The sequence below is a fragment of the Pelmatolapia mariae genome, linkage group LG8 (genome assembly GCF_036321145.2).
Source record: "Pelmatolapia mariae isolate MD_Pm_ZW linkage group LG8, Pm_UMD_F_2, whole genome shotgun sequence".
In the NCBI taxonomy this organism is placed as follows: domain Eukaryota; kingdom Metazoa; phylum Chordata; class Actinopteri; order Cichliformes; family Cichlidae; genus Pelmatolapia; species Pelmatolapia mariae.
Window position 1 is genome coordinate 10,840,388 of NC_086234.1, and position 27,531 is coordinate 10,867,918.

The 27,531-nt window shown below is 38.8% G+C and overlaps 2 protein-coding genes across 2 annotated transcripts in view; one reads left to right on the plus strand and one right to left on the minus strand.

The window, feature by feature from the left end:
* The window catches only part of psme4b (proteasome activator subunit 4b), a 59,969-nt gene extending 46,043 nt beyond the window's left edge, over nt 1-13,926 (minus strand). The window contains exons 1-2 of the mRNA XM_063482815.1: nt 13,571-13,926; nt 12,904-13,044 (exon numbers count right to left, since the gene is read on the minus strand). Coding sequence (XP_063338885.1) covers nt 12,904-13,044; nt 13,571-13,776 — 347 coding nt within the window. The 5' untranslated portion in view covers nt 13,777-13,926. The remainder of the gene's footprint in view (nt 1-12,903; nt 13,045-13,570) is intronic.
* Nucleotides 13,927-15,930: 2,004 nt separating this feature from the next.
* LOC134633096 (thrombospondin-2-like) lies at nt 15,931-27,523 on the plus strand. The gene is made up of 20 exons (XM_063481953.1): nt 15,931-16,196; nt 16,331-16,396; nt 16,505-16,641; nt 17,204-17,803; nt 18,447-18,540; nt 18,658-18,822; nt 19,063-19,239; nt 19,325-19,498; nt 19,816-19,946; nt 20,640-20,774; nt 20,857-21,075; nt 21,182-21,289; nt 21,386-21,545; nt 21,807-21,925; nt 22,848-23,082; nt 23,603-23,830; nt 23,919-24,049; nt 24,162-24,302; nt 24,486-24,583; nt 27,367-27,523. Exons 2-20 carry the CDS (start codon nt 16,333-16,335, stop codon nt 27,521-27,523), a joined length of 3,273 nt encoding a protein of 1,090 aa, XP_063338023.1. The 5' UTR covers nt 15,931-16,196; nt 16,331-16,332.
* Nucleotides 27,524-27,531: the final 8 nt, after the last annotated feature.

A 27,531-nucleotide genomic window follows, 5' to 3' on the forward strand; every position in this document is an offset into this window, starting at 1 on the left:
CACCTAGAAACTCCATTCAAACTTTAAAATGTTCTCAGATTATTGGGCTATTCCTGTATGATTCAGCTTTTTCAGATCTTCTACCATTTTAATCTTATACCTCTTTAAGTTTTCAGTTGCAAAATTGTGATTTATTAGAAAATACATGCGTTGTTATGGTTGCTATGCAATTAACTCAGAGTGTGCACTTGTCCTTTCTGAATTTTCTCTTCATGTCTGAACAACTTCTTGCTACTCGCTCAATTTCCACTCAACCCCCACAAATTATACATCAAAACGTAGGACTTTTTGCTGGCTTTCAGAAAATGTGAATATCATTGTTGTGAGATTTACAGAATTTTTGCAAATCTCCTCAGAGCAACACAAGGTCTTAAAATGCTCCATAGAAAGTCAATGGAGAGTTTGTTCAAAATCAGCGCTGGATTTCTCTAATGAGAGCCATTTTCAAATCGTCATATCTCCTTAACGAAACAAAGTTGAGACATGACGCTTGTGCCAATATATCTTCAGACATCCCTGATGCTCACAATTCAAGAATTTGTTCCTCACCTATTACCGTTTGGCCATGAATTACACTTGTTTGAGGATAGGAAATTTGTCTCTCGCTCAGATCTCTTCAGATTTCAAACTCTGGAAATGAGGCACTTTTTTCTCTCGTCATATCTTTTTGATGGATTTCCACAGAGACCTGAAAATTCCCATGACTGTTCACCAAAGCCTGCTGTTTCTTACGGTGAAAGAATGATTTTGATGCTCCATATAGATTTAGAGTTACAAAACGTTGTTTGAGGGCAAGTCAAGGCAGTTTTGCTTTGCCTCTACTCAGTTACAGTGTATTACAAGTCATATATCTTCAAGAATCTATATTTTATCTCTGAATTATGAAGACCTGCAGATTCCCCCATCTCTTCTGAACAAAACGGTGTCAGAATGAGCGTTGTAGCCCCTACGGTTAGGAAATTATGGCCATTTGTTCGAGGGGAATCCTGAATGTGAGAAATACACTGAATAAAACTCAGAGCTCTCTCTGTGTCTGTGTGTGTAAGGGCTGATTACAGCAGGTGCAGCCAATTTAGCTGACCTAGATATACCAAGCCCAGACTCTCAACAGCCCCTCTACACTTTGATCTCTGTGTATGTGTGTGTGTTAAAGTATTACTCCTCCATAATAGTATTTGTGCTAAATCAAAGTACTTCTAGTACATCTTAGTACTTCTGCTCAATCATAATATTTCTGCTAAATCATAGTATTTCTGCTAAATCATAGTATTTGTGCCAAATCATGGTTTTGGGGCCAAACCATAATATTTACTTTATGTTATAGTATTACTACTAAGTGGAGGAGTGTCTGTTATGTTATAGTATATGTGCTGAATATAGTATATCTGCCAAATCATAGTATTTATCCCAAATCATAGTATTTATGCAAAATTACAGTATTTCTGCTAAATAGCAGAAATAGTACCTTTTAGCAGAAATTTCTGTCAAAAGATATTATTTATGTTAAAACATAGTATTTCTGCTAAATCATAGTATTTGTACTAAGTTATAGTACTTGTGCCAAATCAAAGTATTTGTACCCAATCATAGTATTTCTGCCATATTATCGTATTTGTGCCAAATCATGGTATTTTTTTGCCAAATCATGGTATTTGTGCCAAATCATGATATTTGTGCCCAATTAAAATTTCTGTTATGTTATAATATTACTACTAAGTCGTAGAATTTCTGTTATGTTATAATATATCTGCTGATTATAGTATATGTGGCAAATCATAGTATTTATAGCAAATCATGGTATTTGTGCAAAATTACAGTATTTCTGCTAAATAGCAGAAATAGTACCTTTTAGCAGAATTTTCTGTCAAAAGATATTATTTATGTTAAAACATAGTATTTCTGCTAAATCATAGTATTTGTGCCAAGTCATAGTATTTGTACTAAGTTATAGTACTTGTGCCAAATCGAAGTATTTGTACCCAATCATAGTATTTCTGCCATATCATCGTATTTGTGCCAAATCATGGTATTTTTTTTGCCAAATCATGGTATTTGTGCCAAATCATGTTATTTGTGCCCAATTAAAATTTCTGTTATGTTATAGTATTACTACTAAGTCGTAGAATTTCTGTTATGTTATAATATATCTGCTGATTATAGTATATGTGCCAAATCATAGTATTTATAGCAAATCATAGTATTTGTGCCCAAACATAGTATTTCTGCCAAATTGTAGTATTTGTGCAAAAACATACAAGTCATAGTATTTGTACTAAGTTATAGTACTTGTGCCAAATCGAAGTATTTGTACCCAATCATAGTATTTCTGCCATATCATCGTATTTGTGCCAAATCATGGTATTTTTTTTGCCAAATCATGGTATTTGTGTTAGTACTATTACTACTATTACTACTAAGTCGTAGACTCTACTTTGTTATAGTTTATTTTGTTATATGCTGATTATAGTACTTGTGCCAAATCATAGTATTTATAGCAAATCATAGTATTTGTGCCCAAACATAGTATTTCTGCCAAATTGTAGTATTTGTGCAAAAACATACTATGTCTGCAAAATCACAGTATATCTGTTATGTTATAGTATTACTACTAAGGCATAGTATTTCTACCTAATCATAGTATTCCTTCAAAATCATCGTATTACTGCAGTTACATAGTATTTGAGCAAAATTGTAGTATTTGTGCTAAAACATACTATGTCTGCAAAATCACAGTATATCTGTTATGTTATAGTATTACTACTAAGGCATAGTATTTCTACCTAATCATAGTATTCCTTCAAAATCATAGTATTACTGCAATTTAGTAGTATTTGAGCAAAATTGTAGTATATGTGCAAAAACATATTGTCTGTTAAATCACCGTATATCTGTTATGTTAAAGTATTACTACTAAGTCACAGTATTTCTGCCAATTCGTAGTATTTGTACCTAATCATGGTACTTGTGGTAAATCATAGTATTTTTTGCAAATCATAGTATTCGAACCAAAACATAGTATTTGTATGAAGTCATAGTTTTTCTTCTAAATCATAGTATTTCAATCAAATCTCAGTAGTTGTGCTGAAACGCAGTATTATTGCCAAATCATAGTATTTGTACTGAGACATAGTTTTTCTGCCAATAAGAGTATTTCTACTAAATCATAGTATTTGTGCCAAATCATAGTATTTCTGCCACATTGTGCTAGTTGTCCCAAAACATAGACTGTCTGCAAAATCATAGTATAACTATTATGTTCTAGTATTACTACTAAGTCGTAGACTCTCTACTTTGTTATAGTTTATTTTGTTATATGCTGAATACAGTATATGTGCCAAATCATAGTATTTATAGCAAATCATAGTATTTGTGCTAAAACATAGTATTTCTGCCACATTATAGTATTTGTGTAAAACCAGAATGTCTGCAAAATCATCATATATCTGTTATGTTATAGTATTACTACTAAGGCATAGTATTTCTGGTAAATCATAGTATTTCGACTAAATAATAGTATTTCTGCCAAATCATAGTATTTCTTTCAAATCATAGCATTTGAACCAATTCATATTATTTGTGCCAAATTATAGTATTTCTACCCAATCATAGTATTTGTGCCATATCATCGCATTTGTCAGTTCAACTTATTTAACTCTTCTCAACAGCCCAACACCTCTTCTTCACCCCTTTTCAGCACAAATCCCAGATTTTTCAGGTGTTTTCAACAGAAATCTCTTTTTTACAGACATTCTGCTGACTCACCTGTTTTCAGTGCAACTACTTCTTTACCTCTTTTCAGTAGAAATTCTGCTGATTCACCTATTTTAAGCAGAATTTCCAGCCTTTCACCTCTTATCAATACAAATCTCAGTATCATCTGCTCATTTCAGAGGAAACCCTTTCACCTCTTTTCAGTACAAATTTGAACTTCTGTACCCCTTCGAAGCACAATCTTTGCCTTTTCACCTCTTTTCAGCAAAAGTTTCTGTTTTTTTCACTTGTTTTCAGCATAATTTTTCAATTTCTTTACTGCCATACAATTTTTGCAGCTTTTCATCTTTTTCAGTCATTTTCAGCAGACAGCTTCAGCGTTCCGGCATCCACACAGCATTTTCGCAGGAAATGCAAATTTTTCTAGTTCTTTATACTTTATTCTGGTTGCTTCCGTACGTTTTTTGCCGTTTAACTACTTCCTCAGTTTTCAGCCGATTTTCTCAGTTCAAACTCTAAACTGTTCTGCTATTTCTGCTAATGTGTGCTATGACTTTTGGTGTTTATTACTATTATACTTTTTAAAATATTAAGCTTTTTTCCTTTTTTTTGTCCTATTGAAATGAATGGAAATCTTCTGAAATTCTGCTAAAACTTGCTTGTTTTTGAAACTTAACTACTTCCTCATACTTTCACCTAGAAACTCCATTCAAACTTTAAAATGTTCTCAGATTATTGGGCTATTCCTGTATGATTCAGCTTTTTCAGATCTTCTACCGTTTTAATCTTATACCTCTTTAAGTTTTCAGTTGCAAAATTGTGATTTATTAGAAAATACATGCGTTGTTATGGTTGCTATGCAATTAACTCAGAGTGTGCACTTGTCCTTTCTGAATTTTCTCTTCATGTCTGAACAACTTCTTGCTACTCGCTCAATTTCCACTCAATCCCCACAAATTATACATCAAAACGTAGGAATTTTTGCTGGCTTTCAGAAAATGTGACTATCATTGTTGTGGGATTTATAGAATTTTTGCAAATCTCCTCAGACCAACAGAAGGTCTTAAAACGCTCCATCGAAAGTCAATGGAGAGTTTGTTCAAAATCACCGCTGGATTTCTCTAATGACAGGCATTTTCAAATCGTCTATCTATTTCCTCACCTATTACCGTTTGGCCATGAATTACACTTGTTTGCGGGTAGGAAATTTGTCCCTCGCTCAGATTTCTTCAGATTTCAAACTCTGGAAATGAGGCACTTTTTTCTCTCGTCATATCTTTTTGATAGATATCAACAGAGACCTGAAAATTTCCATGATTGTTCACCAAAGCCTGCTGTTTCTTACAGTGAAAGAATGATTTTGATGCTCCATATAGATTTAGAGTTACAAAACGTTGTTTGATGGCAAGTCAAGGCAGTTTTGCTTTGCCTCTACTCAGTTACAGTGTATTACAAGTCATATATCTTCAAGAATCTATATTTTATCTCTGAATTATGAAGATCTGCAGATTCCCCCATCTCTTCTGAACAAAACGGTGTCAGAATGACCGTTCTAGCTCCTACGGTTAGGAAATTATGGCCATTTGTTCGAGGGGAATCCTGAATGTGAGAAATACACTGAAGAAAACCCATAGCTCTCTCTATGTCTGTGTGTGTAAGTGCTGATTACAGCAGGTGCAGCCAATTTAGCTGACCTAGATATACCAAGCCCAGACTCTTAACAGCCCCTGTACACTTTGCTCTCTGTGTATGTGTGTGTCTGTGTGTATCAATATTTCTCCCATGTTAAAGTATTACTCCTCCATAATAGTATTTGTGCTAAATCAAAGTACTTCTACTACATCTTAGTACTTCTGCTCCATCATAGTATTTCTGCTAAATCATAGTATTTTTGAAAAATCATGGTATTTGTGCCAAATCATGGTTTGGGGGCAAAACCATAATATTTATTTTATGTTATAGTATTACTACTAAGTGGAGGAATGTCTGTTATGTTATAGTATATTTGCTAAATATAGTATATCTGCCAAATCATAGTATTTATCCCAAATCTTAGTATTTATGCAAAATTACAGTATTTCTGCTAAAAAGCAGAAATAGTACCTTTTAGCAGAAATTTGTGTCAAAAGATATTATTTATGTTAAAACATAGTATTTCTGCTAAATCACAGTATTTGTGCCAAATCATAGTATTTGTACTAAGTCATAGTACTTGTGCCAAATCATAGTATTTGTACCAATAATGGTATTTCTGCCATATCATCGTATTTGTGCCAAATCATGGTATTTTTTTACCCAAATCATGGTATTTGTGCCAAATCATATTATTTGTGCCCAATTAAAAATTTTTTATGTTATAGTATTACTACTAAGTCGTAGAATTTTTGTTATGTTACACTATATCTGCTGATTATAGTATATGTGCCAAACATGGTATTTATAGCAAATCATAGTATTTGTGCCCAAACATAGTATTTCTGCCAAATTGTAGTACTTGTGGAAAAACATAGAATGTCTGCAGAATCATAGTATATCTGTTGTGTTATAGTATTACTACTAAGGCATAGTATTCCTACCAAATCATAGTATTCCTTCAAAATCATAGTATTACTGCAATTTCATAGTATTTGAGCGAAATCGTAGTATTAGTGCAAAAACATACTATGTCTGCAAAATCACAGCATATCTGTTATGTTACAGTATTACTACTAAGGCATAGTATTTCTACCAATAGTATTCCTTCAAAATCATAGTATTACTGCAATTGCATAGTATTTGAGCAAAATCGTAGTATTTGTGCAAAAACATACTATGTCTGCTAAATCACAGTACATTTGTTATGTTATAGTATTACTACTAAGGTATAGTATTTCTACCAAATCATAGTATTCCTTCAAAATCATAGTATTACTGCAATTTCATAGTATTTAAGCAAAATCGTAGTATTGGTGCAATAACATATTGTCTGCTAAATCACAGTATATCTTTTATGTCATAGTATTACTACTAAGGCATAGTATTTCTACCTAATCATGGTATTCCTTCAAAATCATAGTATTACTGCAATTTCGTAGTATTTGAGCAAAATCGTAGTATATGTGCAAAACATACTATGTCTGCAAAATCACAGTATATCTCTTATGTTATAGTATTACTACTAAGGAATGGTATTTCTACCAAATGATAGTATTCCTTCAATATTATAGTATTACTGCAATTTCATAGTATTTGAGAGAAATTGTATTATTCGTGCAAAAACATATTGTCTGTTAAATCACAGTATATGTGTTATGTTAAAGTATTACTACTAAATCACAGTACTTCTGCCAATTCGTTGTATTTGTACTAAATCATGGTACTTGTGCCAAATCATAGTATTTTTTGCAAATCATAGTATTCGAACCAAAACATAGTATTTGTACGAAGTCATAGTATTTCTTCTAAATCATAGTATTTCAATCAAATCTCAGTAGTTGTGCTGAAACGCAGTATTATTGCCAAATCATAGTATTTGTACTGAATCATAGTATTTATGCCACATTGTGCTAGTTGTGCAAAAACATAGACTGTCTGCAAAATCATAGTATATCTATTATGTTATAGTATTACTACTAAGTCGTAGACTCTCTATTTTGTTATAGTATCTATGCTGAATACAGTATATTTGCCAAATCATAGTATTTATAGCAAATCATAGTATTTGTGCTAAAACATAGTATTTCTGGCACATTATAGTATTTGTGTAAAACCAGATTGTCTCCAAAATCATCATATATCTGTTATGTTATAGTATTACTACTAAGGCATAGTATTTCTGGTAAATCATAGTATTTCAACTAAATAATAGTATTTCTGCCAAATCATAGTATTTGTTTCAAATCATAGCATTTGAACCAAATCATATTATTTGTGCCAAAACATTGGATTTGTACAAAGTCATAATATCTTTTCTAAATCATAGTATTTCAAAAAAATCTCAGTAGTTGTGCTAAAACGCAGTATTATTGCCAAATCATAGTATTTCTGCCAAATCATAGTATTTGTACTAACACATACACAATTTACACAATACATAGTACTTGTGCCAAATTATAGTATTTGTACCCAATCATAGTATTTGTGCCATATCACCGCATTTGTCAGTTCAACTTATTTAACTCTTCTCAACAGCCCAACACCTCTTCTTCACCCCGTTTCAGCGGAATTGTGAGTTTTTTCACCCTTTTTCAGCACAAATCCCAGATTTTTCAGGTGTTTTCAACAGAAATGTCTTTTTTAGCAGACATTCTGCTGATTCACCTGTTTTCAGTGCAACTACTTCTTTACCTCTTTTCAGTAGAAATTCTGCTGATTCACCTATTTTAAGCAGAATTTTCAGCCTTTCACCTCTTATCAGTACAAATCTCAGTATCTTCTGCTAATTTCAAAAGAAACCTTTTCACCACTCCTCTTTTCAGTACAAATTTGAACTTCTTTACCCCTTTTAAGCTGAATCTTTGCCTTTCCACCTCTTTTCAGCAAAATTTTCTGTTTTTTCACGTGTATTTAGCAGAATTTTTCAGGTTTTTTACTGCCATACAATTTTTGCAGCTTTTCATCTTTTTCAATCATTTTCAGCAGACAGCTTCAGCGTTAAGGCATCCACACAGCATTTTCGCAGGAAATGCAAATTTTCTAGTCTTTATTATTCCTCTAGTTGCTCCGTTCTTTGCCGATTAACTACTCCCTCAGTTTTCAGCCGATTTTCTCAGTTCAAACTTTAAAAAATTCTGCTCTTTCTGCTAATGTGTGCTATGACTTTTGGTGCTCATAGCTTCTATACTTTTTGAGATATTGAATATTTTTTGCAATATTTTTGCCCATTGAAATGAATGGAACACATTATCAATGTGGTCACTTGTTTCTGCTCGCTGGGCTGAGCTGTGTTTTAGCTCAGTGAGATGAGCAGCCGTTCTCAGACTGGGAGGCCTGGGTTCAAATCCCGCTTATGGCAACATTTCTTTCAGTTAACAATTAAACTTTTTTTTAACTCTTTTTAACTCAATTTCAGCTTTTTCACCCCTTTTCAGCAAAGTTTTCAGTTTTTTCACCACTTTTCAGCACAAATCCCAGCTTTTTCAGCTATTTTCAGCAAAAACCTCTTTTCAGCAGAATTCTGAAAAGAGTTCTGCAGAACTCTTTTCAGCAGAAATTCTGCTGATTGAAGTCTTTAGCAGAATTTTCAGAATTTTCACCTCTTTTCAGCCTAAATTCTGCCTATTCACCTCCTCTGCAAAATTTTCAGCCTTTTCACCTCTTATTAGCTCAAATCTCAGCTGTTTTCAGAAAAAACTCTTTTGAGCAGAGATTCTGCTGATTCATCTCTTTTCAGCGCAACGTTCTGCTTCTTTACCTCTTTTCAGCAGAAATTCTGCTGATTCACTTCTTTTCTGCAAAATTTTCAGCCTTTTCACCTCTTATCAACACAATTCTCAGCAGCTTCTGCTCATTTCAGCAGAATTGTCCGTCTTTCCACCTCTTCTTTGTGTAAATGAGTTTAGCTCAGTGAGATAAATAGCTACCTTGAGACCTGGAGGACCAGGTTCGAATCCTGCTCAGGGCAGTGTGTTTTTTCACCACCATACAACTTTTGCTACTTTTCATCTTTTTCAGCTTTTCAGCAGACAGCTTCAGCGTTAAGGCATCCACACAGCATTTTCGCAGGAAATGCAAATTTTTCTAGTTATTATTATTATTCTTCAGTTTCCGCCTGAAATTTTGCAGCGAATCTCGCCTCGCAGTTTTGAGACAAGATTCATATATGTTACCTCATTTTGTGCGGCTGGATCAGGAATGGTGTGCTATGACTTTTGGTGTTTATGACTCTTATAGTTTTTTTAATATTAATATTTTAGTGAAAATTTTCCCGCGCTCCTCTGCCAAACAGTTTTGACATTAGGGTTACATATGTTACATCATTTTGTGCGGCTGAAGCTGGACTAGTATGGTGTGACTTTTGGTGTTTATGACTTTTATAGTTTTTGAAATATTTAGATTTTAGTGCAAATTTAGGCCAATTCATCTTTTGGCGCCAAATAAACAGACTTCATTTGTGGTGTGTTGGCTCCATCTTTTGGTCCCACTGATACAAATTTCAAACTTCATTTGTGGTGTGTTGGCTCTCTCTAGTGGTATGCCGGGAGTAGTACGGCCTGTCTACCCTTATTTGGATTACCGTAATGATGACAATATCAACGGTGCGCACAGCGTCGCTGCTTTCAGGAGCCATTGGAATTTTTAAGGTTGCGCAAATCATTCAAAAGTTACGGTAATGCTTGGTGGAAAACTCAATATCCCACAATTCATAGCACGCCTCTGCCGAGTCAAACAATGGCGGCCATCACTTAGTTTTTATTTTCCTCTTAATACTGTTTCTAGGTCACAAAATAAACTTTTAAGATATTTTCAGGCGAGAATATAGGTGTGTAAACTTCAAATATCTGCTCGTTTTGTCAAAACATCCCATATTAGCGACAATGTTCTGACGATGTCGTTTCTGCTTGAGGCTAGCTGGCTAGTGTGGCTAGCGCGGCTTTGCTAACAAGCTACAGCCGGCCTGGATGACAGTGAGAGCGGCTTACTCTGGTTTCACACCCGGTCCTTCGTAAAGTCTCGTGGTCACAGCTGGACTTATTTTAAATAAATAAATGATTTATTTATTTATTCATTTTAGTAACGGTATAAACAGTGAAAGGTGGTGGATTGGCCAGATGTAAACTTCAAATATCTGCTTGTGTTACCAAGACATCCCATATTAGCTCTGATGGTTTCGGTGCCTGCAAAGAGCTAGACAGCTAGCTAGCTAACTGGCTGTCTTTTTGACTCAGGGTCATAGCTGGACTTATTTTTCGTTTTTATGAGCTGATGAGGGGTTTTTTTTAGTAACGGTACAAACAGTGAAAGGCGGTGGATTGTCCAGATGCTGGTCGATGTGGAAAAAATAACTGAGTTGTTTGGTGGTCGCTGACACGGAGCTACAACCGAGGGCAGCTATCCACCGGTGTGTGTCAGACAGAGCATGCAGGGAACGAGACATAAGAGGCGGCGAGGCGACCGCCGATCGACCGGTGGTAGATCGTGGATCAGGGAAACCGAAGGCAGGAGAAGCAGGCGGCTGCCGGTCAGAGCGTGAGGTGAACTGAATTTCAGGTAAGAAGTTATGAACTGCACTCTATTTGGGTCAGATATAAACCGAGTTTAGGTGTAGTTTATTTTCGTTGTGCTGACTTTTTACAATCAGTTATAATAACTGGTACTGCGTGCTAGCTAGCACGACGGAGTTTCTATACAGCTGTGTGCGCGCTAAGTTACTGATGTTGAACTTTATGACAGCCTCCCCTGTCATTCTCTCGCCTGTTCAAACTTCAGTCATGAAACTGATCAATGATCGGCTTTTCTCTCTTGTTTGTTTATTGCGCTAAACAACAGCAGCACGTTTAAGCTTGATCAGCTGTTGTTAGAATTCATTTGATTTTAATTTCTAGTATCAGCTGATGTTTGCTGGAGCCACAGCTGTAGAAGCGGCTGGTGGAAACCAGGAGATGACCTTACCGAATCATCAGAGCTGAACTGGTGATGGAGAAACAGGTTTACCTTTTTTTTAGGTGACATGAATGAGTTGAAGGGAAGTTATGAACTGTTTCTGAGAGAAATAAACACCAAGCTCCTTTTTTATTTAGCTGACAGCTGGTAACTGTGCAGGGGCGGATCTAGCAAAGCTTTTGCCAGGGGGCCAGGTAGGGCATCTTACAACCAAAGTTTGTATAATAATACACAAGATTGGCTGTAGACCATTGTTAATCATTCAGAACACTGTGTAAAAATAACAAAAAACAAAAAGTGAATGCAAAAGTGCATAAATATTTATTTTACGTGATTGATGTGTGTGGCGGGGCGTGGTCTGCAGTGCCGCTGCAGGGGAGGTGGACCCACCTGAGCGGCATCTGCAATCACGCCTCTCTGGCGTAGTCTGTGCTCTCTCGGCTGTTTTTTGGGTGTGTGTCAGGCTGTGAGTTGAAAAGCTACAGCCGGCTGTGTGGGTACACCAACCATGTGTGAAAAGTGGTCCATAACGTAATGCTTCAAAGCGTGTTCATGCAAACATTGTCGGGTCTGCCGTGGTACAATGGGACTTCTGCTCATGAAACTATGTGCACAGCGTCTGCAAATCGGGGCTGTACAAAGTCACTTCATCTTTACCCAAAACTGTAAGCTGTCATCTGTGAGGTGTGAGCGGTGTTTGTTTTTACCATAGTTCATGGTGGAGAATGGCTGCTCTGCTAAATTTTGCTCTCTGTAGCTGTATGAATGGCAAACTACATTGATTACCAGCGGCATAGGCACACTTAAAATTTCTTCTGAAATTTTCGCTTTCTAGTTATTATTTACTTTTTTAATAATTGATTTGTGATTCAGGTTCAGGCTCAGACACAGATGCAGCATTTTCTAAAATGATTTGGTTTGATCCCCCCCCACCGGCTCTGCAAATGATTTGACTCATCAAATGACTGTGTTACAAATGGCATACAAGTAAGTGCAAAATTTCACTTTAACATGTCACGCCTCTTATGGCGCGGTGATGTTTACCAATCGTATGGCTTTCTGTTCTCATTTTACCAAAAGAAAGGAAAAGAGAGGATCATGCAGAGGAGTTACGCTTTCTCCTCAGCGTGATGGTGGCTTTCATTGCCATAAAAATGCTATACAATACTTATCTTATGGAGTATATGTATTTCTGGCATGTTTTATCACTTATTTTACTGTGCAGTATTGCATCTATTCTTCTTTCCATCTAGGCCCTGAAATTCGTCTTCCCATGCATTGCATCATGGATAATTCAGGCTTTAGGTTTTTCCAAGACAGGGCTAAATATAAATGAATTAAATAATAAATAACAAATTTTTAAGTTTTGAAAAATGATCTTTTTTCTCAGATGCAATTTGTAATTGCCATTACACATGAGTTGCCTCCTAATACGTGTTCATGAAGGCAAAAGGTCTGTCGACAGTTAAATTCATCATAACTCGTTTAATTTCGAACCAATATCCAGCTCGTTCTGTTTGGTATTTTTTCTGAGAGGATTTTATGATTTACCATGACCCCCTCACCCCAACATCCCCATTTAAATTCGTGTACATTTGCATTCACACCCACTTGAGAAGCTGAATGAGCAGCCTGGCATAGCTCTGCATCATGTGTGGCTCCAGGTTTTGGAGCGTGATCAACTCATAGAGCAGCTTGATGAAGAGGATGTGGTCATCTTTGCTGAACCTGCGGCCGTACAGCTTCAGAAACCTAAGGGTAAGAGGGGACACTGAGCGAACAGATGATCACTTCCTACTTCCTACACTTAACCCATATTCTGAAACAGTGAATAGGCTTACACAGCTACAGTGTACCACTAAACCTAATCTATTGAACTTGAGCTTATGCCAAGTCACACAGTGAATTAAGGTTCGGCCTTTAATTAAAGTTATAAGGCAGAACACTATGCCCTGATGTCCTCTTAAGGCAGACAGGTCAATAACACCAAGTAGCTGCTTCTTTAAATGCTTTTGTGCACTAATATTCCTGGAACTCCAGACTTAAGAATACAGCAAAGGACACTTTTAAAGTTTTTCCACCTCTAACCACAGACAGATTGCAGTCTATTTCAAATGTAACAATCAAATATTACAATCTGATGAACTTTGCTTAACTCTGTCACAATTTTATTTTAAGATGCAGGCCATTGTTAAGCCCACTGTTATGAATCTTTGGCTATGGGTTAAGTTACCTTTGGGTAGTCTAAATCATACGCCAACCTTGCTTCAGTACTTACGAGAAAAGTTTCCTGGACCAGAAAGCGACCCCGGGCCACAGCTCTCTGAGGAGGACAGCTCTGCACAGGTTCGCTTTGATCTCCGCCAACAGTTCCGTGGCCTCCCGGTCCAACCGGTCAGAGTAAGGCAGCAAGCCATTATACACAATCTCCTTCTGAGGAATAAACTCAGCCATATCCCTGCCCACAGTCATTTCCGCTGTCATACAAGTCACTTTTCTGTTGAAACTGTGTGTAAAATGGTAAAGAAAACCTTTTTGTTGTGCCTCCTGGGAAGTGCGCAGCCGAAGTTAGTGGGCATAATCCGCTGTGTCCAGAAGCCGGGCGGAAGGCAGGCGATCACAGAGGAAAGTATGTCACGCTAATTGAGCCGGGCAAAGCCCCGAGCGCAGAGGGGGCCGGTTTCGCTCAGGCCTGCAGTGTCGGGCGCTGTGTCAACTCTCACTTCACACCTCACAGTTGCCCGGTCGCCTTGGGCACATGGGGGGCCGCAGGGTACGCGCGCTGAGCGTGACGCACGGCAGGGGTTTGAGGGAAATGAGGTGCTACCGGTTGCTAGAAAGAGCACATTACTCTGAGGTCAAGCTTTGATTTCAGCACCACCGAGTCTAATAACAGAGGCCTTTGATATATGAAGACCTTCATGCACACTGTGTAAATGACTCGGAAGAATTCAGAAAATCGTCACTCTGGACTACAGATCCCAGAAGCGCGCGCGTTGCAGGCTAATCTGCAGAATATCTGATAAATGGATTAATGCTGTCCTGTTTTACTGACCTGTAGAGCTACTGACCTAGCAGTGATTGTTACTGAGATAAACAAAGGGTTGCACTCTGTCAGATGAATCAGCATCTATCTATCTGCATGCTACACACTTATTTAACTAAGCAGAAATGAGCTCATATATAAATAAAGGACAGTCTTTAACAAGTCTCATCGTATCATTCATGCCTACGTTTTCTGTCTTATGACACCTTTATCCCCAACCTTTTCCATTCTTGCTTCACTGTGCACCCGTCCATGCAAATCCTTTTCCTTTAAGCCCATGTAATTCTCTGACCACTATGCTTAGAGTGGGGCGGCAATTGCAGGTTATTGTCTGGCTTGCCTGGCACTGAAGTTTCTGCTCACAGCAAGGACTTACACTATAATGCAGAAGCCCTTTCAGTTCTCTGGTCTAGTTACTGTTGGAGAAATGGGGCAATTGCTGCAACACAACCTCGCTTTTGTTAAGCTGCCTGATTGCATAAAGTACGCTGTTTCTCATCCTGCCTCAATCTTATTAAAGGTCTTCTTGTTGCTTTCAGTACTACCTTCTGGCGATAGCCCCTGTAGCCTTCAATCAGTTTTTCTGAGACCATAGTGGATGCCCTCTTTAAAACTATTTTCTCCCCATAAACACAGTGTAAGACTGACAGAGTCAGGACTTTGAGACAGATCCCAGAACAGAGTGTGCCTTCCGCACAGCATATCACTCCAAGAGTGTCACGCTAGACTCTGCCAAGTAATCTCACCCAACTCTTTACCTTTTTCTATCCCCTCAGATCTTATTACTTTTGGGCTTTTTCTGACTCCCAGAGCAGTGACAGCACCTGCTTTCACTGTCTCCGTCACTGAACCACTTCCAGGAAGAAACATGGTCTCTGTTCTTATTTGTTCTCCGCTGTGATGTTTCTAGGTATCTGGAAATAGAAAATTTGTTGGGATTTTGTGTGAGTGTGTTTGTATGGGCACAGGCGCATGCATGTGTGCACACACATCTGTGAGATTCATTAGTCCACAAGTGGAGCGTACAGATGGAAAATGTGATTCAGGATGATGATGCCTTTTTGACTCAGCAGGGAGAAGACCAAACAGAGAGATCCCAGCCGAAGTAGATGTTTTTGTATTCCATCAGTTTGCTCATAGCTCACAATCTTCTGCACACAGCACTTCCAAAAGCACACACATGCAAACACACACACATCAAGCCTCTAATTTTTGCAAAGGATTTATGGTAATGCCAGTTTTCTCGCTGCTAAAATATTGGAAAATTTGTGCAGCCAGTAACAGTGTGTGTTTGTGTCTGTGTGCCTGTTTCAGTGTGTTTGTGCGCATTCGTGCATGCAAGTCTCATTTTGGAGAGTGAAGAGTGTAAATGATGTGTCTGGGAAACCTGCATCGAGACGTCAACACACACACACAGACGCAGTTCCTTCCATCCAGCTGGGTTCCTCGCTGGGAGATATGCAGCCTAGTTCATCGCCAGACACACGGGTAAAATATGGCCCCTGCTCCTGCCACACATACACACACATACACAGACACACACACTCTCAAACAAATAACACTGTTAGAGCTTTCTCCCGAACTAACAAAGCTGTCTGCATGTTTCTTACTCAGATTACTCTCTTACCAAACCCATCCCTTTTTTCTTTTCTTTGGATGATTCACTGACAAATTACTGAGTGAACTGTGCTGGTGATCTTCACTCTGGATACCAAGGTGAGGAGATAATAAAGGAGGGAAGCAATCAAGGAAGAGGAAAAGGAGACATTCCACTACAGCCCCTGTGGAGCTGCAGCAGGGACGAGCCTACTGGCTGTGATTTCTAGTCAGGAAAGGCAGAGGAGCGAGGAGAACGCAGGTATGCATGGTTATTTCTCTCTTTTTGTCCTTCTTTTTCTTTTATTTCCTATGCCTCAGATCTGCTTGGATTCTATATAGGAGGTTACTTTCTATATTTCAAGGTGACTGCATGTGTTATTTATGTGTAAGCAGGAATGGGTTATCTGAGGGGTCTCCTTCAGCTTTTGATATTCCTCTATGCAGCAGGAGTGTGTGCAGGTACCACACATATGCATCAGTACAGTTGCTCCTCCTGTTTCTTTATCATTAAAGCAGAATCGTATCTAAATCTTTAAAAGCCCACACATACTCGTGCCTCCTCCACAGGTGTGAATGGCGCAAAGGTCAGCAACGTGTCATCGCAAATCTGTCGTCATCCGTGTGAGGACCTGGTTGGCTTGCTCACTGAGATCCATGGCCTGCGTGTTGTGACCAACAACCTGCTCGAAGACTTGGATAGAGTAGTAAGATGCATAAAAGCATGCACATTAATCATGGTATTTGTTAAAATTGTGTTTTTTACTGCCTGATACTAAATTATTTTATAGCAGCATGAGCAAGAAGTTAAAAAATTTTTAGGAAACAGGTAAAAATGTTGTGTTGTTTTTAAGGTAAAGGTAACTTTAAACATGAACATGTTTTTAATCTTTTTTTAGATCATTAAAACCAGTAATAGCCCATTTTCAAGAACACTATGTGTTTACCAAGGTAGTAATATACTTTTTATTCTGTGTCGTCACAGAAAAGTTGACAGAATTTAAATTCTGAGAGTAATTCTTTTTCCAGTGCAAATGGCACAAATAATAGGACAAAAATAACCAAAAAGGGAAAAAAAAGGATTTTCTGGCAGGAAGCACTGTGGTCTGTGGCAAATGCCTTTGGGGAAAAAAAAATAAAACAAAAAAAACAAGAGGAAATCTCACCACAGATGTGGCCCACAGTAGTTTGGCTGGTCTCATTCAATATAAATACATAATAAGACTTTCTTGTTTGAAAAATGTATTTAGTTAATTTTAGTATTTTCAGTCCAAAGAAAATGAAGAGATGCGGATATCTTTGGATGAGCTCAGTAACAGACACGGCAGTGGTACCGGCAGTGGCAATGGGAAAGGCAATGGGAGAGGCAACAGGAACGGCAGCAGCCATGGCCGTGGCAACAGCAATGGCAATGGCAGGGGCAATGGCAATAGCAATGGGAACGGCAATGGCAACAGCAGCAACAGCAGCCACGGCCATGGCCACAGCAACGGCAATGGCAGGGGCAATGGCAATGGGAACGGCAATGGCAACAGCAGCAGCAGCAGCCACGGCAGTGGCCACAGCAACGGCAGTGGCCACAGCAACGGCAGTGGCAGAGGATATGGCAACGGCAATGGCAGCAGCAGCAGCCACGGCCGTGACCGCAGCAATGGCAGTGGCAACAGCAGCGGCAGTGGCAATGGTAATGGCAACAGCAGTGGCATCAGCAGCAGCATCAGAAGCAGCCGCAAAGGTGGTGATGGTGACAGCAGTGACAATAATCTTGACAGAGACAGAGACAGTGAGGCATGGTGCGTGCAGGATGGACGAGTGTACGAGCAGGGGGAGGACTGGGAGGTTGACAGCTGCACCTCCTGTACTTGCCAGGTTTGTGCTGAACAAATCTATTAACTGCAATAACACACTGGCAGAATTTCCTGGGGAAATACCATGCAAGCATTTAACTGAATTAAGGATTTATAAGAGATAGAGAGCAGATATTAATATCATCATCTGCAACAGCAAAGTTAAATGGAAATTATAAGTGACAATCTTTATCATTAAATTAATTAAGGTAGCTTACCAAGGTTTTTATACATAAGGACTCTGGTTGTAGACTTGAGTGCTGCAACTTATTATTGTTTTGTTTTGTTTCTTTAGTTATGATCAGATACAGGCTACATCCCCCCCCCCCTTCACTCTAAGACTTAATAAGAAGCAAATATGCAGCATTTTAAAAATGTCCAACTGTTCCTTCAAACGATGTTTACCAATTGGGGAAGTTTCACTTGTATGCAATGTGGTTTCAAGTTCTATATTTTATGCATGCTTCATCCTCCTCTCTACGTCTGTTTCTTTTTATAAGAACCATTATTTTTGTTGAGGATGGGATGAAGGATTAGCCTGACTTGTTATGACTCATGAAAACATACCATTCCTTGCAAGAACTGGCATTCAGCAAAACATCTGGATTCAATAATGTGATATTGTTAGAAAATCTAAATGTATCAACACTGGACTGTCTTGCCAGGATGGAAAGGTGGTTTGTCAACAGGTGTCATGTGCTCCTGTGTCCTGCATCAATCCGTCTTTTCTCGATGGAAGTTGCTGTCCTGTCTGTCTTAGTGAGTATCATTTTTCTGCAGCTGGGATTTTGTCTTTACATGGATGCCAAGATTAATAAATATAATAAAAACAAAACAACAACAACAACACATGTCTGTTGTCTGTATGTAATAAAGATGATGAAGATGGCTGGTCCCCATGGTCTGAGTGGACCCACTGCTCCGCCACCTGTGGACGTGGAGGGCAGCAAAGGGGTCGATCCTGCAATGGCATCATGCCGTCCTGCTCTGGCCCGTCAGTCCAAACCCGCAGCTGCATGATGATGAAGTGTGACCGCAAGGGTAAGGCATCACTCTGCACATCGGATCTGTCACCTGTTTCAGCTTAATGCTCTTTGAGTGACTGACTGAGCCAAGTCCTATTCAAGACAGTGAACTGGCAATTCCCAGACAGCGAAAATATGAAACCTCAGACAAATGGAGATCGTAGAGATTCTAATCGTAATTGGAAACATGTTTTATTCTCTGTACGCTGCCGAGCTGTAGCGGTGGTCTAACTTTCTTCTGTCTTTATTTGTCTAGCGCGTGCTGACGGGAACTGGGGCCTTTGGTCTCCTTGGTCTGCATGTACAACCACATGTGGAGAAGGAAACATTACACGGGTCCGTCTGTGCAACAATCCTCCACCACAGAAGGGGGGCAAGGGGTGCACAGGTAGCACCATGGAGACACAACCTTGCAACAACACGCTCTGCCCAAGTAAGTACGAGCGCGCAGCTGCACATTTGAAACCGCTCATACGCATTAAAAGTGGCTCAAAGGTAAATGATGCATTTCGGTGTAGTTGCTGGAGGCTGGACGGCCTGGACTGAATGGTCAGTCTGTTCAGAGACATGTAACGGGGGCCTCATGAGTCGCCAGCGAGAGTGTGTGAACCCCGCCCCTCAGAATGGCGGGAAGCCTTGTGCTGGAGATGCTGTGGACTATGATGGATGTAACAAACAACCATGTCCTTTAGGTAAACCTTAACCTTGTGCAGCTGTACCAACTAATGTTATTCTACATGCAGGCTAAGCCTCATATACATAGAGAACCTTAATCCCATTTTATTGGAGAGAACATGTTTTCAAACAATTGAGGATTAAGAAATAATATCCTTCACTGTTTGTTCTGCTTTATTCAATTACCGAGGCTTAGGATAGAAAAGAGAAATGATTCGAATATGAATTCCTTCAGAATCATTATGGTGCAATTGACCCACACTTGAACAATTTGCTTTGTGACTAAGTGTAAAAGACTTAATCACTTTTATGTGTAAATTTTTATGCATTTCAGATATGTGCTTGCTTTCAAATCCTTGTTTTCCTGGGGTTAAATGCACAACGCATCGCGATGGATCATGGGAATGTGGACGCTGCCCGTTGGGTTTCAGTGGCAACGGCACTCATTGTGAAGATGAGAATGAGGTAATGAGATTAGACACAGGATCACACTACACAGTATGAGCGCAACAATGGCCTAACTCCGCTGATGCATGGCGTAGGAAAGGTCCTCCACAAAATTCCTTAGCATAATGCTGCGTTTCATTGATTTTCAGGGGGTTATCTTTATTTCCTTTTAGTGAATTGTGGCCCAACTTGACAAGGTCAGCAGGGCCGTTTCCAGTGATGGTAATGCCTGCCTGTCAGTTGGTTGCATATATTAAAGTGTCTCTATAACTATGGAATGAATTATTGGGAAATTTTTAGACCTTATGGCTCCCAGATGATGCATCCAAATAACATTGGTGACCCAGATTTTTCCTCTAATACCACATTTGTGGTTTTGATTTAAGTGACAAGACAGCTAGATGAACTACCATGAATTTTGGTACAGATATTCATATTACTCCAGAGATTAAGAACTTTCATCAGTCATTAACTTTTTGCCTGGTGGAATCGTTTTGTCAAAACTTTAATTTTTCCGATACTTATCTGAAGCGCTAATGACAATTCCATAAGTCAGTGGAATCATTTTTAACTTCTCTGACTTAGTAACCATTGAAATATTCTGTAGTCTGATCCTGACAAAGAGATTTTCTTTCAACACGCGTAACACCTTTGTACAGTTCATGTTTGATATGCTGAACATGGATAATCTCTCAACCTCCATCTCTTCAGTGTGAAGTGGAGGGAGTGTGTGTTACACAGTGCATAAACACAGACCCTGGATTCTACTGCCTGCCCTGTCCACCGCGCTATAAAGGCACTCAACCGTATGGCCTCGGTCTGGATGAAGCCCTGAAAACCAGGCAGGCAGGTGTTTTTATCTTTGCTTTGACCTGCAGTCATTAACCGTAGAGACTTTTGGATTCTCAAAGAGCTGCTCTGTTTGTAGGTGTGTGAACCGTACAACCCTTGCAAAGACAACACACACACTTGCCACAAGTATGCTGAGTGTATATACCTTGGCCTGGCGTCTGAGGTCTTGTACAAGTGTGTGTGTGCGGTGGGGTTTGCTGGCGATGGCTCCCTGTGTGGTGAGGACTCTGATCTGGATGGCTGGCCCAATAATAGATTACCCTGCAAGCAGAATGCCACCTATCACTGTGAAAAGGTAAGATATCTACTTCAGTGTAAGCTAAAATCATTAAGACTCGTTGAGAGATACCTGAGCTTCATTCTGGTTGGATACCATTAATCTTTGTTGTGACTGGCTGCAGGATAATTGCCCCATGCTGCCAAACTCTGGACAGGAAGACCTGGATGCGGACGGACAGGGCGATGCCTGTGACCCTGATGATGACAATGATGGCATCACAGACGAAAGGGTGAGACAAAACCACTTTCAAGTCGCCATGATTGAAAACAGGTGTGTCTTGCCGTATGCAAGCATCCATGTGAAAGCGTGTTTTTTTTTGACACAGGACAATTGCCCGCTGATGTACAACCCTCGGCAGTTTGATTCTGACAGGGATGGGGTTGGGGACAGCTGCGACAACTGTCCATTTGAAAGCAACCCTATGCAGACAGACACTGATAACAATGGAGAGGGAGACGCCTGCAGCATCGACATAGATGGAGACGGTAAGAACAACTCATTGTACCAGGCCTTTAATTTGTGCAGCTAGTCTGCTTGGAATCAGGATCAATTGGTGGTAATAAAGTGACAGTGCTGGCAATGTAATAACTCAAAAAAAGTAGATATGAACTTGAAAATATAGATGAAATTGAATTTACCGAAACATAGCCTTGATGTATATTATTTGTCTGGTTATGTTCACACAAAAAAAAAAAAAATCAGTCTAAAGGCTGTGTATGTGTTTGTGTTTCTGTCTATTCTTTCAGAGGTTCTGAATGACCGGGACAACTGTCCTCTAGTCTACAACACCGACCAGAGGGACACAGACCTGGATGGTGTCGGAGACCAGTGTGACAACTGTCCACTTCTACATAACCCAGACCAGGTTCTTGAAAAAATCAAAAGTTTTCAAACATTTTTTTCTTCTGACTTACCCCCAAAACCCTGTCAGATGAATCTACTAATCTGTTTATGAACATACCTTTTATATTTAAATAAGTGCATTTGAGCTAATTTTAAAGTTAGATTTGGACTGCCTCCAGTTTATTCTAAACACTTTGTGATTATATGTTGCTTACAATTCATTAGTTACAGTAAGAAAACTCCGTCACCCATTAATCAACTACTTTTAGTTACTATTATATTTAAAAACTCTTCATTAAATGCTGCTACCACAGGTTAGCTAATGTTTAGAAAGCTATTTTGTTTATTGATGCTTTGAGCTAGCAGTTCCAACTGTGATAAATGTTTTAGTTAATTAATTCCAACTTTTGATTTTAGATAAATATTTACTTATTATGTTTAATTAATAATTTTAACTGATAATTCATACAATTAGCTAACACTTGTTGGATGGATGATGATGATTTGGGCTTGTTTTGCCCAAATAATAGGGTCTGGTCACCTTATTGAGTCAGCCATGAACAAATATGTATAACATAACAAAGTATTCTACAATCAATTGTAAGCCTCTCCAACAGTTAAAGCCTGGCTGGAACTGGGCCATGCAACAGTATAATGATCCCAAGCACAGCAGTAAATCTACAACAGAAATAAAAAAGTATCTAGGTAGTGCTATAGTCCCAAAACTCAACTTGATTGAAATGCTGAGGTAGGACCTTAAGAGAAACCGTAAGATTTAATTTAATTTAATTGTGACTTCTTTTTTATTTATTTATATATTTTAGCTAATTTCTCATCTAATCTGAGTCCCCAGGCTAATACAGAAGTATTCCCTGCACTGAATAAATAATGCTGTTTGTAGTGACCTAAAACATATTATACACTACATCCACATGTGTTGGCAGCTTGACTCTGACAGTGACCTGGTGGGAGACATGTGCGACGACAATGAGGACATCGATGAGGACGGCCACCAAAACACTCTAGACAACTGCCCCTATATTGCCAACAGCAATCAGGCTGACCACGACAAAGATGGAAAGGGAGATGCTTGTGACCATGACGACGACAATGACGGTATCCCTGATGACCGTGACAACTGCAGACTGGTACCCAACAGGGACCAGCTAGACTCTGATGGTCAGTGTTGTTACAGCTGAGCTATCCTATCCTAGTCTACCCAAGGAGGCAAAATAGAAAGTAAACAGGGATGTTTCAAATCAATAAAAAAAGTGAGCAATTTGATTTTATTTAAAAATAAAATAAGACCTGATTCCCATTCTAGCCAGTCATAGGTGGGTCAGGCTTTACATAGCTAATATCAAAATACAGACATGAACAAATAGTTTGCTGTCACACAGGAAAAAATAACTTTTATGATTTATGATTAATGGATTTTGCAGTCATGAAATAAAATCTTTTGACTATCAGTCCAGTTTCCATTGCTTCAGGTCATATTGATCTTGGACATCAACATAAACACTTAATGGCTCTCTGTAGTGTAATTAATAATACTTAAAAGGTTGATCTATCCACCATCATACATGGTTTTCTTAGTACATTTTCATGTTATCTTGTCCAGTTCTTTTCCCCCATCTTGGCAAAAAATAATCAGGAAAAGTCAAGTTACACTTGTTCTCTTTTTTCTTTATTCTTTCAGGTGATGGCAGTGGAGATGCATGCTTTGATGACTTTGACAATGACAGTATTCCAGATGCGTTGGATCCCTGTCCCCTGAACCAGGATATTGGGTCTACAGATTTCCGGAAGTTTCAGGTTGTTTTGTTGGACCCTAAAGGCACCACGCAGTCTGACCCCCTCTGGGTCATCCGCAGCCAGGGTACAGAGCTGCTGCAGATTGCCAACTCTGACCCCGGGATCGCTTTAGGTGAGATTAACCATAAAAAAGACTAAACATATAAGACATATAATGAAAGTGATTGGTCAACATGAATAATATTCCTGTGTCTGAACAGGATACGATAAGTTCAGCGCCGTGGACTTCAGTGTCACATTTTATGTAAATACCAACCGAGATGACGACTACGCAGGGATTGTGTTTGCCTATCAGTCCAGTCAACGCTTCTACGTTGTCATGTGGAAACAGGTGCGACCTGAATGCTGACTCTTAATTCTCACAAGCAATAAACTTAAAATACATAATAGAGAACATGTAACCATTTCTCTCCACCACATTGATTTTTTTTCTGTAAGCGCAGGTGTCTCAGGCCTACTGGGAGAAAAAGCCAACCAAAGCTTTCGGCACTGCTGGAGTCTCAATCAAACTGGTCAACTCAAACACAGGACCAGGAGAGTATCTGCGCAATGCTCTGTGGCACACAGGAAACACTAGACACCAGGTTAGAATGAGTAAACTCATAAATCTGCCACCTTTTTATTGTGCTTTCAGTATCATAAAAAATACAAAGAAAATCTTATCTTAAAAGATAACACTTTCTGAAAATTAAATTGTTTGGCGCAGTAAACATTAGATACTCTGGTAAATATGATTGTCCTCCGTGGCGCCTGAATATATGTTTCAGGTCAGAACTTTGTGGCACGACCCCAATAAAATTGGCTGGAAGGACTACACACCCTACCGCATGCACCTTATCCACCGACCCAAGACTGGGTTTATCAGGTACAAACCATAATGTAAAGTGTCACCACAACTGTGGTTTGATTTATTATGGATTATTGATTCTTGAAAGAGGCAGTGACCCCAGAATATGCAGCATATATTCATTTCTTCATTCGTTCTGAAGATATTGCTCTGTGAAGTAGTTATACTTCTGGGTTTTTCCATGAAAGATCAGTGAATCCTCCCACCTGACCCACTCAGAATCAACTTAAATATGATTAAAATACAGCTAGAAGATTAGCCTGGTATCAAAATGTAGGAAAAAGAGACTTTTCATATGCTATCCTGTAACTTGTTTTGACCAGCAACCTATCCCACATGATGATTTAAGTATTAAAAGTTTATCCCAGATGCACTTTTTGAAGTTTTCTCTGACACATGTTTCTCTTACTCTACATCATCAACATTTAATTGGGCCAATGCTGCTTTGAAACTATGATATATCCCATGATATTGATGCTTAAAGTTGGTTACAGAGAAAATCATGCTGACAAAAAATGAGATTTGGGCTTTAGATTGTGACACATGGAGTGGGTGTAAAATGAATTTTGCTGTTGTTTTTAACAGAGCTTAGATGTCAGGCCTGAAAATTTCTTGTGGCTAGCCCCTGTAGTCATGAAGTCATGAGGGTTTAGATATGCTAGAACAAAATAATATGATTAAAAAGCGCATCCTTATCTCCGACAGTCATGTGAAAAAGAAAGTTTTTGGCCCGATCTTCTTTACAGTGGTGAATCGGCTCATTGAGGTCTCCGAGCATTTGTTTATGCACAGCTCTCTTAAGGTCTCGCCACAGCATATCAGTCAGGTTGAGTTCTGGACTTTTACTGGGCCATTGCAACACCTTGATTCTTTTCTTTTTCAGCCGTTCTCCTATAGATTTGCTGGCCAAGCTGTAGGTGTCAGATAGATGGTTCAGTTCAGTTTCAGTTTCAGTTTTATTTGTCATATGCAAGTTAGCACAGGGTCAACATTGCAATGAAATGTGTTTGACGAGCAGCGGTCTCTCAGCAGCATGATACAGTACAGGTGTCAAGTTTGACTCTAGAATACTTTGGTAGTAGAGAAGCTCATGGCTGACTCAGTGACTGTGCAGTGCCCAGGTCCTGTGGCTGCAAAACATGTACAAATCATCACACCTCCACTACTGTGCTTGACAGCTAGTTTGAGGTAAAGTTTTTTGCATTACTTAAGTGCTATGGAAGCATTAAGGGTGTACTTAGTTTTTCACAGGACTCTATGCAAAGTTTTCAAGTTTTATCATGACTGCATGAGCTTTGATAGCCTGTAATGTTTTTTTTCATAGTATTAAGGCATAATTTTAAATGTCTTCATTAGATACACTTACACAATAACCTAAGTTTAACCCCCCTACCCCCTCCCCCCAGATATACTGAGATGAAACATTTGTCGCTCGGCTGGTTTGTGTATTTGGAACCTGGATTTAATTTATATTTTTGGGGTTGAGCTGTCATAAACAGCTGTCAGAGCTGGATTATGATCTTGGAATCCACCAAACTTTTAGAATTAGAAAAACAAAGATTGTCAGGTTTCCTCAGGAGAACTCAAGCTCTTTTCTAGTGGAAACAACTGAACATTTATAGCTGAACATTCAGGTATTATTGACTTGGCTTTTATAGGACCATACCAGTATTTTTAACCCAATTACTACCCACGGCATACATTATTACCTATTATTTCCAAAGAAACTTCTTGATTTGAGTCAAAATCCAACTTGCAGGCAGGAATTTTAGACATTTGTGACAGCGGTGAACATGCCTGTGTATATTTGCATGTATGGCAAACTATTAAAATTAATGTTATTAGGTAAAAAATAGAAAAAATCTGGGGTATGTTCTTTGAAATAAAATTTTTGTGGCCCAGTTCAGTTCATGTAGGTTTTAGTGCAACAACAATCTGCAGAATGACTTCTTCAATCTGTGGAAATCACATTTGTGTCAGCCTGAAATGTTCTTACACTCGAGGATATCATCAATCTCTAAGAGTTATTTTATGATAACAGTGTAATTCACTTTCCAAGTCCAACCCACTTCTCCTCAACCTGCCACATCTACTTCTGTTTAGTTGTATTTCTCACTAATAGCCTGGATAAAAAAACAACAACAACTAAATAAAAACAACCCCAGGCTACGAGTTCTCTGTGCTCTGTGCTGTTTATGTGCAGATGGGGAAAACAACATCAGTGCCATAGTGAGATTTCCAATCTGGAAAAAAACAGAAGTCAGAGAACAAAGCTGTTATGTGACAAATTTTAAAAAATACTCTTTTTTGATACATGCTGTGGCAGTGCTGCATTCCTGTTACTGAATGACTGTACTGGAGAATGAATGTACAACTGTACACTAAGTGAATGTGAGGCTGAAAAGAAGCTCCTGCTCTTTGACTGTGAAGGACAGATATGTATTGATATTTTGGATACTTGCTCCAAAGCTCCATTGTAACTGCTATGAATATATCTCCAATTGACATCACGTCCTCTGTGATGTCCGTGAAAAAAAAACGTAAAGTATGCAACATCAAGAAAAACGTGAAGTGTGAATTTATAGTAACTTTGCGAAGGACAAGCAGAAAAAGAAGAAGAATAGAAAAGATACCTCAAAAATGTCCTTGATGATACTATTTGAAATTGAAATGCCTTCAGTTACTTTCTGCAGGTTATTTTGCATTTTATTTATGATTTTAACTTAAATTTAATGTGAACATGGTAGTGTTGTACTGCCGCTGATTTGCACTGGGGTGGCTATACTGTGCTTCCTTTGCAGGGTGGTGGTGTACGAGGGCAGGGACATTTTGTCTGACTCGGGGGCCGTGTATGACCACACCCTGGCTGGAGGCAGACTGGGACTGTTTGTGTTCTCTCAGGAACATGTTATCTTCTCAGACCTCAGATATGAGTGTAGAGGTAAGACATCCTGCTAACACTTTAC